Source organism: Musa acuminata, chromosome BXJ3-2 (assembly GCF_036884655.1).
Source record: "Musa acuminata AAA Group cultivar baxijiao chromosome BXJ3-2, Cavendish_Baxijiao_AAA, whole genome shotgun sequence".
NCBI lineage: Eukaryota > Viridiplantae > Streptophyta > Magnoliopsida > Zingiberales > Musaceae > Musa > Musa acuminata.
The window spans coordinates 27,779,070-27,791,310 of NC_088350.1; the positions used below are offsets into that span (position 1 = coordinate 27,779,070).

A 12,241-nucleotide genomic window follows, 5' to 3' on the forward strand; every position below is an offset into this window, starting at 1 on the left:
AGCTTTTAACTGACTAGTAAACTTACTTTTTTAGTCTCAGCCTGCATTGAAGGACCAAAATATCATTTCAGAATGTGGCGGAAATGAATCTCAGAAGCGCATTTTGAGACACAAAAAAGTGAATGTTCTTTCCACTAGGCCAAGCAGGTTGAGGTCCCATCATTCTCGCAGGAATCTTGTGAAAATTTGGAATAGTCGATACATTTTCATGAAAAGGAAGGTGTATGAATCATTAGCAGTTGCCAACGCTGTCGAGCTCCTTAAGCTTGTCTTTCTTAGTACATCTCCAACAACTGAAGTGCAAAGCTCTTTAGTAGCAACTCTACAGCTTTATTCAGAACATGACATATTTGCAGCATTTAATTATCTCAAAGAAAAGAACTTCATGGTAAGTATTGCCTTCATATTTATAAAATTTTGAGCTAACTTGCAATATTTGAACTGACATTACTATTATGATAGGCAAAATTTGTGTCTGCTTGAACCTCTTAAATCATTTTGTGCTTATGCATCTCAATTCTACTAATTGATGTAGATTATACATGTTTTGTTTAAATTATTGCAAAGGGAAAAAAGACCATAACTAGGATATCTGAATGGTTTTGTGTTTGGAAAATGAACAATATTGTGTAACAAAATGACAAAAATGAGGGTGGTTTCTCTCGTGCATTACCAATCTACACGACTCAGAATCTCCTCATTCTTACCAATGCATTGAAGGTCCTTTATCAAAAAAATGTTTGTATAGGATGATGTCTCGCTATGTATAGAATGATGTCTCGCTATGATGTGCCGAATTGTGCTTGCTGGCTTGTGCTTGAACATGTGCCTAGGTATGCTGCATCAGTGTTTTCTGTCCATGCTGTGTCTAATCAAAGCAACGCATACCAGCCAGAAATGTCATATATTAGTGAAGTTAGCAGTTCTGGAGCAAGGTTTTAGATATTGCTCAAATTGGTACATACACCGGCTGGTGTTTATTGGTCCAATGAATATCGGAATCCAACATGTAGCTCAATGTCAATGCAGTATTGTTCATTTTAATTGTTAAATTATTTTATTCCTTGATATCTTGCAATATAAGCCGGTATATTGTCCAGAGTATCTGGACCCTACTGGTCTTATAGGTTTAAACACTGGTATTAGTGAACCTTTAACTAGATGTACTAATTTCTGTCATGAGGTAATTGTGATACTATGCTGTTTTTTATTCCTTCCAGTAATGTCCCAAAATTCCACGGTAGTTTTAGTAAGAACTAAGAAGCACCCAAGTGCAAGCAAAGTAGTTGCAACTAGTCTAATGTGTGTGAAAGTTTACAAATAATGTCATGGCATTAGGATGGCAAACTAACCGATTACATTTAAATTTTGATGAATTTGTGCATATTTGTTATTGATATTGTTCTATTCCATCTTTTCTTACAAGTTCTGTTGGCCTGTTGACAGGTTGTTGGGCATGGTAGCCGACCATTTGTCCTTTCAAAAATGTTCTGGCATCATTTATCTTCTTCTCCCTTTCCAATTGATTCAGGGAAGAGGGCTGTTGAATTTTCTAGTTGGCTTAGCAAGCAAGAAAAAGATTTAATAGATAATAGAGTAAGTCTGACTCAAGATTTACAATGTGGGGAAATTTGCCACCTATTCGCTCTTGTTTCATCAGGAGAATTCTCTATTTCACCATGCATGCCAAAGGAAGGGATTGGAGAGACTGATGAACCAGTGGAACATGATAAGGTTAATAATTCAAATAGCCTAAAACGAAAATGTGCTGAAACTAAGTTAGGGAATTTGAAAAAGATTAAGAAGCCCAAGTTTGAAATGATAATCGACAATGATTATTGTTCTCGTCGCGAAAAAGGATTCCCAGGCATTAGAGTTGTTTTAAAACGTAAAATTATTTCAGCTGACACATTTTCAAACCTCATGAAGGAAAACCTCGAGTGTTCTTCTTCATATGACAAGAACAGTCAAGGACTCTCATCTGAAGAAATTGGTGCAGGCTTGCGTGGCAATCTAATGTGTCAGAATTATGGAAGTGTAACAGCAGTTGTTGATGAAGTGCCTTGGGATGCCATAGCCAACTATGCTGAATGTTTGTCTGCGGTACAGCTTGATGGGAACAAAGCAACTACCTTTTCACCTGAGTTTTTTAAATCTGTTCATTCTGCTGTTTGTCAAGCTGGTGAACAAGGATTGAACATGAAAGAATTATCTGAAGCTATGGACATTCAAGGTATATTTTGTCTCCCTTGCACATGCACCAGAATGCAATGAGAATCTAAGGCATAGCCTAATGCATTTTTCTGTTTTATTTTTTATAGGGGAGCAATTCACAGAAGTTGTCGTGGACACTATGGAATTATTTCAATTAATAATCAAGGTATATTCATTTTCAACATTTCAATTATGGGTATAGTTTGCCGCTAGTCTCGAAATATGCATTCTTACTTGCAGAAATTGTTTACTATTCAACATATTTCAGATACAAGGCGTTTGATATTGTGAAAGTGATTTTTTTTCCATATTTTGATGTTTATGAACTTTTTTCACTCATGAAATTTTGAGATATTGGTGATTTTATCTAGGAATTATACTAGATAATTCCTAGATGAACAATCTTTTATTGTCAAAAGTCAAGGTAGTATATCTCATCAGCTGTAGCAACTTAAACAGCACCCTGAACTTTCATTTCCTAGAATATATATAATTTTGTCTTACATATGTCATTGGCATTGCTTACCATTCATGGCTTGTTTTTTCTATTTTAAATCAATACATCATGAATTGAAGTACCAGTCCATACCTTCCATACTGTTAAATACATCTGGATTTGATTGGGTATTGCATGTCACTGTGCCGAGGAATGCTAGTTACCAATATTTTAAACAAATATTTAACATTTTTTTGCATCAGTATACTGATGTATACTGTTCCAGTCAGTATATACCTGTCTGACAGGATTTCGGTGTGAGCACCTTTATTGGGTTTTTATTTATTACATTTATTTAATCAGATTTCCAAGGTACTTTAAGTTAGAGGTTGTTACTATTATTTAAAATTGTCCAGTTACTTGACTGATTATGTGCTGAAAGCATGTTCTGTCAACTTAATATTACTGGTACTGTCAGAATCTAAATTATAGTTGTTTTATCAGCTTTATATTTTCAAAATAGCTCTCTCTTGTGAAAAATAGATAATGTTTCACATGATGATACAAGTTCAGATCAATTATTAAAGAAGTGGTTTGTGGAAAAAATCACATAAAAATTAAGCAAAATACAACATCTTTAACAGCCAAAAAACTTCTATGTGAAACTAATCTACAATGGATGAAGGATTGCCATTTTGTGTATTGGAACCGTTCCGAACCTTGTCCAGACCGGTCTGTAGCGGTCTATCATGGAGCAATCAAGTCAAGGTGTTTGACGCATGTCCATGATGCTTTTCAATTCTTGTTTCTCGTTTTTTTTTATGTTTTCAATTGTTTTCCTATAGGTAGTATGTATGTGGAAGAAAGTTCTACCGTTAGCCCCATTTTGATTTGTTATTAGTGTTTTCATTTTTTGTTTCTATCATGTAAAACATGGAAACGTACGATGCCGTGCGAAGTGAAAAATAGCCAAAACAACCCTATTCTTGTGTACCATGAGCTAATTTCTTGCTGACAGTCTTGCGATGTGAAACTTCAACCGTCTTAGCACCTTAGAACCACTGGGTGGCAGTGGGCAGATGGGGCCTGCATATGCCTTTGGAACTCCTTTTGCGTGCTTGTTTTCTATTCGACAAAAATGCTAGGTGAATATTGGACCTGCATCTGCCTTTGGAACCCCTTTGGTGTGTGTTTGTTCAACCCGTTTTGAGAGTCATTTGTGCCTAATAAAAGCTGGTTGCTTTGTGTTGCTTGTGATCTCGGTTATCTTGCCCTTTTTATGCATGACGATGGTATATTTCCCACATGTTTGCCTTTCGAACCTTTTCTTCTTTGTGTAGGTCCTTTGTGGACTGGTTACAGTTTGGTACCCTTTTGTTTACTGTCCAATAAAATCCGTTACAATGGGCTTGCTCCGTGATACACATGATACAATCCATACCAGACCTAACCAAGTGAAAGCCCTTGGTTTGTATTCTGATTAGCTGCGGAATTAATAAATACCAGTCATAACTAGTTTACAAAAATCTCACAAGGAACTAAAAATTGGCCTATATTGAGCAGTTCTCACCTTGTCATTTAAGTAAATTTTTGTTTTAGGTAACAAGTTTGAACAACTATAAAACTTTCAGTGTTTGAGATTGTTTTAGGTTTATTTTAGTAACAGAGGTTGGGCCTACCTGTACCAGTTGGAGATTTTTGCTGATATTGTTTAAATATAAAGTAGTAGTTAACCTGGCAACCCTACCTAGATAAGCTGACCCATGGATGGCAATGTTGACAAATTATGTTCACCTTCTTAACGAGGTTGGATCTGGATTTGACTACTTATGATATATTTGCTCTATTTTCTCTGTAAGGGGTCATGCAGTTCATCTTGTGGCAACAAGCAGTGAAATTTGAAGCTTGTCTTCTTTTCTGTAGTATAAGATCCATTTAATTCTTGGTTCACAAGTACAACATTTGATGGATAATTATCAGAAAGTAAAGAAGACTCCATTGGTTATTTTGTCTGCATTGATTTGGTGATGGCTCAATTGCTTGCTATGTGTTATTGTTCCCCCATGGAGGCCATGCGGATCAATCTCAGTTTTCTTATTGTTCAAGTTTATTTAAGTGCCGACTAAATCCTGATGAAAATTATGTTTTGCTGTGTCAACCATCTGACAGAGATCATTATAAGCTAAATTTCAGATTGCCTTAAGAACCGTAGCATTTAGTATGCACATCATAAACTGGTGATAGATCCAAAACTTCCATAGTTTCATATTCAATATTGAATCTGTACTTTCTTCCCTCTCTCACCTTCTTTCTTTAATATGTTTAATCTATAAGAATCATAAAATCATATCAATTTTTTTTAAAAAAAATAGTCATATGGTGATGATTGCAAAGTTTCCAATTATTGCTGATTTTTCCTCATTCGTATTGTCTTGCCATTTAACTTTGGAATGAAGTATCAAGAATTAATTGATGATTGAAAAATCCATAAATTCTTCATTCACAATTAATGTGATTCAGATTCTTAGAAGTTGCACATTCTTCATACCTTTTTAATGTTTTCTAAGACTGGTGCTTTTCCGTGCTAAGTGCTTAAACATATTCAGTTTTGGACTCCTAATTTATTTCTATATTGTTTTTTTATTTTTATTATTGATTTAAATCAAGGTTCGTCGTACCATGATATACCACCGGTACGGGCAGTGTATACTGATCCAACAGAGGATTGGTACGGACAGTACATACCGATCCGATAAGGGATTGGTATGGGCGGTACATACTAGTCTGTCAGTATACTTTACCGTATCATGTGTCGATATATTGGTACGTACCATATTGATGACTAATCGGTACACCGGTATGGATCGATAAGGTGAACCATGGTTTAAATTTCTTTTGATTAAGAATTTCTTCCTTTGCAACTTGGGGGTGCCAAATTTATACGATTGCTTTTTAAACAGAACTGGTTCATGATTTTTAGCTTGTTAGGTTGACCTCCTGTTTAATGAACACTTGTTTACTGTTGAATGGTTCACTAGTTCTCAACATTAACAAACTACTTGTATCAACCCAAATTGCTATGTAAGCCTCCCCTTATGTCATTTTTTTGGTTGGATTTTCCCCTCATGTTTCTTGAGTTCTCTTCGGACTTTGGTTTATGATGTCCTGAATCACCAACAAAGAATCATGGTATAGACATGTGGCTCCTTCAAAGAAAAAATTGGAGATAAAATGATGTTTGACTTTTCATTCATGGTTTCATCTTTGATAAAAAAAGCCTAGAAAGTGGCACGTGATTTACTAATTTAAACATCCATGCAGTAGTTAAGCACCTAGACCATGAGTCCCGGTCAAGAAGACCACACTATTATTATTTTAGTTAGACATAGCATGTATTCAATTTAGAAATATTTGTTAAAAACGAGCCGTTCAAGATGTTTTGACTCTTGCAACGACCATGAACATTTGAACAAGTCTTGCAATGCTGCCTAGCATGGTTTGGTAATGGGTGTTATTTATCAGTCTGACAACCTACCAACATGTGGACCAAGGTACGCCTGATGATGTGTCTGATACATGGTCTGTATTGGGTAGTAACTTTTTTTTATAATTTTTCAAATTTTTTTTAGTGAATACCGAAACTCGGTAATTGGTATGTACCGATACATATGCCGATATGACTAGGAGCAGCACCAATCTAGGCCAAGACCAACATAGGTCTAGTACTCGAATTTAATAAGCTTGCTTTTGAGTCTACTTATAAGATGTATCTTCTGAAGTTCATTAACTTCATGATTCAACATAATAAAAGGTTGAAACTCATCAGTATAACCTTAGCTCACATGATAAATAACTAAATGCTTTTACACAATAGTTTATTCTATATTCCATACATGATAATACATATAATTATTAGTGTATTATGGTCTAGGTATGTAAATATAGTTTAGCCAGATTGAGCATTTGGAGGTTGAGCCTTGGTGTCACAGTAAGGTTGCTTTTCGGTGGCAGGTGACTAGGTTTCAAATTGTCACAGAAACTTCTATGATTGTAGGGAATTGGCTGGTCCTTTCTAGATGCCGCATTGGAAGGAGACTTGTGCACTAGTCTGACTTTTATAAATGCAATATTGTTCCTTGTTCTCTAAATTGTCATGGAGTAGGCAATGCTTGGGTAGTTTTGAATTGTGTAATGCCTAAACTGTAATCTGGATAATTTAAGGAGAAATATTAACAAAAAGTATAAGGAACCTTTAATCGTTGATATCTATATTTGTTTGTAATTTACTCCACTTCTAGCTGAGAATATCACCATAATTTTTTATGTTTATTAGTTGATCTATGTTTTATGTATTTTGTATCAATTTACTAGAAAACTCATAGGCCTTTTAGGATTAGCATGTTATCTTTTATATTTTTGTAGCAGCATATGGATTAAAAACCTAATAGATCAGAAAAGTGTTTCTATGATCGTTTGCAGATTATAATGACGATATGATGTTCTTATTGTTCATTTTTCTGTTTGTAATATAGTGAACAACCATGATATGATTCAAGGAATATTTAATTATTTAATATTTGATATTTGTGCAGGTCAATTCATTTGACAACGAACGAATCCTTGATTCTTCATACAAATCTAAGTATCTTTTACGATCACCTGGAGTTCAAACTCCAGATCACAATATGTCATCTTACATGAAATCTCGAGCGACAAGTTATGGTGCATCTCGGCAAAATTTTGAGAAAAAAGTTGATATTACTTATGATTCTCAGAAGTCTAATGTGGATGTCTGTGATGGGCATAAAATGACTATTATTGATTTACCTAGTGAATCCGTCATACTGGATGTGGAAGGTCAAGACAATATATCAATTGCCACTCTTCCTAAAGAAAGCTTGGTGGTCAGAGATTCTGATCAAGGGAAGGAGGTTAATTATACTGCTGGTAGTGAAACACATCCATCTCGTCCTATCTTACCATGGATAAACGTTGATGGAAGTACAAACACCATAGTGTACAAGGGTCTTACACGTCGACTTCTTGGAACTGTCATGCAATATCCTGGCATCTTAGAGGTATCATTTTTAATTTGCATTTGTGGACATCATATTATCCTATTTACTTGTGTCTAAAAATGAATGAATTTTCTTTAAATATGAAAATATCAACTCCATTATGAATAATTCATATGCGTGCTTCATAACAGAAAAGCCATATACATAAAAGAGTCAGGGACTCATATTCCATGCCTCGTTTTACAGTCATGTTGGTCATGCATCTGCTCATGTCTTTAATCTATTGATCTGTGTTATTTTTCTTAATATACCATTGGGAGCTTATGAGCAATCCTACATCCTTTGTCCTGTAGTTTATGTGGAAAATTATGTCTAGAGTTAGGCTGACTAATGTATCTATTTGGTCTGATGGCAGGAGGATATCATTCGGCGAATGGATGTATTGAACCCTCAGGTACCTGTATTTATAGAATGTTATTTTGTATATAATTGTATGGGAGAATATTGGGTCTTAGACTAGGTCTCTTGAATCAGATACATACTTTACTAGGCCTGGCCTATTTCCACTTCATGTGGCCGAAACTATCATCACAACTTGGTTTCTTAACATGTGGATCTTCATACACTGAACCCTTCCAGAAGGCAGATTGCCAGAAGTCAGGTAAAAAAAAAAGAAGAAAAAGAAAGGAGACACCCGTCATAACGTCCCTGTAACTTCTCTGATGTTTGTGGAGAATACATATACCACTGGGTTTGGTCTCTGGGTCACTAGATTCGTGCTGCCTAAGTTATGCATAGGTGTGAATGAAACCAACATGTTCTCTAGCTTTCTTCGTCTTCTTCGTTGTGCATTTACTTCTGCTTCTCTTCGTCAGTCATTCTCAGGAGGTCGTCGTGTAGGTTTACCGTATACCCCTCGAAAATGATTGTTTTGCCAATATGCATTTATGAAGCAGTTGGATTGTAGTCTGATTATGGTTAGCTTTGTTTATTTGTTGTCTGCAACTTGCAGTAATATTGTCACACATAACGTATCTTGTTTTGAATATTTATGCAGAGCTGCAGAAGGCTTTTGGAATTGATGATTCTTGATAATCACCTGACTGTGAGGATGTTGCATCAAACACCTTCCTCTGCTCCTCCTACCATATTGAAAAGCCTTTTTAATTCCAGTTCGAGTAACATGGAGCCAGTGTTCAGAAAACATTTCTTTGCTAACCCACGGAGCACAACCCTACTTTAATTTTTAGATGTAACAACAGTATACTTGTACATATTGAGGCCTTTTCTTGCCCTCGCCGCATGATGGAATCTATTAGTTTGCTATCATGCCAAAACCCTGTTAATGAGCAGAAGCATGCAATGCCTTTTCCAAATGCCCAATGCAACAAATGGAACGATGTCTTTTTCCGATACATTCTTCGATAAGAATCTGCTATACTGCTTTTTCCGATGATATATTTTTCACAACTTGGAATAATATGCATATGTTGGATTTTAAATGTATCATGTGTTTCTGGCTGCAAAGCGTTTGCACATGCCTCTTTAGGAGATTTTGAAGGAAAAAAAGCAGATACTTGTTCTTTAAGAAGGTGATTCGTTTAACTTTTTATGTATTTTTCATGATCTTCGAAGAAGGTGATAGTTGTCTGAAACATATGATATCTGGAATATATATCTCTTACCTTTTCTCATGCACACCATTCTGCTCCTCTTTCATACTAGGTTCTGTTGCCTTATGATACTAGTGGAATTAACTTGGCAGCATCGCTGACTTGGGACGTACATAACCATGTTAGTGTTCCATTATTTGCTTTTGGTTACATGATGTAGTGGGTGACTAAAGTCTCCTGCAACTTTCAAAAAGCATCACCTTTTCGAGCAAATGGACCAGGTAATGGAACCTAACATCATCAGTTGGAGAAATGCTTTCCGCCACTAGGAACTGCTCGGTCATTCCAACTTCGATGTTGATACTTTTTCCCAAGGCAAAAGTAGGTTCTCTTTTGTAATCGCTGATCTACCATTGGTGGTGGATGATGGTGATTGCTCCATTGTAGTGTACGTTAACATGAAGTGTCTATGTGGGTATTGTGCTTTAATGGTGTGTGCTCGCCCTATCAGAGTTGTGATCCTTCTTGTTTCATGGTGCCCACCAGCACTAATGCACGTGAAGTGGTTCTCCTTTGTGGGTGCACTTCCAGCACTAAAGAACTGGGCCACAACCATTTGCTTCTTCCCAACAAATCTTTGAAGCTAGAAGTAGGCTCATTCCCTTGTTTTTCCAAGATTTTATATAGCCTCTGCAGGTGTCTTCAGATTTGGTGTTTCCTCATGTTGGGAGGCAAAAAGATGGAACTCCTCGAGCTCTCTTTTAACGGATGGTTACTTCCTTCGTACAGCACCCTTTGGCCTTTTGAGTTCGGTAGGAGTCTAAAAGCTTTAAACTAATGAGTTCTCCGCCACCCTCAGGCACACCACTTCTTCCTTCTGGTGTTGCAGTCAGAGAGACTTTCTTGATTAATACCTGCACTACTACTCTGCAAAGGTAAACTCCAATCTACTTGGCAGAGAATTAAAGGGTCAATGGATGAAGACACCCCACCCCTCCTGCGCTTGCACCAATTGCTGACAACAAGATCTCAGACAATGCATGATCTTAGTGAGCAGCGTGATGAGGTGGAAACCAATTTGGTGATGGCCTCTTGCTGACTTGTAAATCATGATAGCAAAAAAGTCCAATCATGGGGAGTTGCAGAAAAGACCCGTGCATCAACTAAGCAGACAGTATTCAGGTAAGAACTGTTTCAAAGCATTATGGACAAAAGCCATCCAACTTACTACTTCAATGATGTGGAACTTTGAAAAGCAAGCGATAATTTCATTCCCATCACCTCCTCCTAAGCTGTTAAAATATGTTTTTCAGATCTAAGAGGCCGAAAAGTTCAGCTAAGCATTTCCGCAAACAGTTCCACAGGCATCAGATGCTAAAATATTTACTCGAAAGCAGGAGGATTGGTGCAGCGTAAGAATTGAACCGACTCTTGTCCAACAGCTGCTATATCCATGGGATATAATAACCATCTGTCTGATTCTTTCTCTGCTAGATCAAGTCATTTGCACCGAGCACAAGGGAATCTTGTTCCTGGAGCACATAGCAAGCACAATGTTGTTTCAGTGATCCTTGCTGACATAGACATGTCCGACCACAGTGGACCGATGATTGCAGCTTGGAATCATCCAAGTGCTCCAATCTTAGGTGGCTCCATCAGAACATTCTCCACAGTGGACGGGGAGGCCCCAGTGGCAGCTGAGTTTACGGTGGTCTGCCTCCTGTCAGTACCATGCCCTTCTTCCCATGATGGGGAAGTGCTCCTTGGTGGGTCCTCGGGAATCCATGCTTAATAGTGAGTTTGATACGGATACCTGCAATAGGTCATTGTCTAAACCTTAGGTTCCTATTCGACTACACATCACCAGTCCCACTTGAAGGAAGGCCTCATTAGATCACACCTCACTTGGGATTCACTTTACGGTACCCGTCGAAGCATTTCTGAAGGAAGTGAATCGTCGTCGCATGAATAATAATAATAATAATAATAATAATAATAATCATATTGTTTCTTTGTGACTTAAAAAATATATGTTTATAGTTAAGATTATATATATTGATCCGCTTTCCTTCATTGTATTCATTATCATTAGGCAAAAGTTGTGACATGGATAAAATAAGATGAGAGACAGAGATATCGACATAATACCTAAAAGTGTGACATACCACATGTCACGTTTTGAGTTCATAATTATAGACTCCGATTTAGCGCTCATAAAGTGGCCTACATCATGTAAACAATGATTCATAAACAGTCCAATTACGAGCAACCAAACTCTCCTTTAATCTATTGCACGTGTAGCACCGTAACATCATATCTGAATCACTGGGTATTGTATTATTCATTGATGTCATTTATTACGATTCATTGTCACTGGCAACAAAAGACACGGCAGCAGTGCAAATTTATGGCGCACCGACCATCCACTGTAACTAAACGCACTCCGGCCAACTGCTCTGTCAGCCGCCACCGACCGCCAACCCCCAGAGGACTCGTGGTGAACAGTGGCTGGACCGCTTCACGGGCCGCATTCCAGCTGACCATGTGCCGCAGTCGGCCACGTCTTCGTAACTAAACACGAAAATTCTTCCACACTCGTACGACCGATACTCACTTGTGTACCTGCTAAGACTGGCGGCATCGCGCAGGCTCCATGTGTTTCGTCGCGTCACCACAAGGGTACAACAACCGTGCGTATTGAATTCTGGTCAAAAAAGTTATTGCTGATCTTGATAGATCTTAGTGACGTCGACTAACTGACATGTAAATATGTAATATACTTCCAGATAAGCATCCGTTAAAACTCCCTGTCCTTTCTACCCACCGAATCGTACCCCCTTACACAAGGAGGTGACAGTAGCAAATAAACCTGGGACCCACATGTGAGGCCCGTCTTAATCTGTGTGGGTAATCGATCGTTCAGCATAGATGTGTTGCCCTTTCTTTTTGCATTGCTTAGC

General features: G+C 37.4%; 1 protein-coding gene across 3 annotated transcripts in view; it reads left to right on the top strand.

Moving 5' to 3' along the window:
• The window catches only part of LOC135585636 (uncharacterized), a 30,147-nt gene extending 21,026 nt beyond the window's left edge, over positions 1-9,121 (top strand). For all 3 annotated transcript variants that reach the window (XM_065139559.1, XM_009390943.3, XM_009390944.3), the window contains 6 exons: positions 35-388; positions 1,447-2,233; positions 2,322-2,380; positions 7,243-7,728; positions 8,084-8,122; positions 8,726-9,121. In XM_065139559.1, coding sequence (XP_064995631.1) covers positions 35-388; positions 1,447-2,233; positions 2,322-2,380; positions 7,243-7,728; positions 8,084-8,122; positions 8,726-8,911 — 1,911 coding nt within the window. In that variant the 3' untranslated portion in view covers positions 8,912-9,121. The remainder of the gene's footprint in view (positions 1-34; positions 389-1,446; positions 2,234-2,321; positions 2,381-7,242; positions 7,729-8,083; positions 8,123-8,725) is intronic.
• The last annotated feature ends 3,120 nt before the right edge of the window (positions 9,122-12,241 follow it).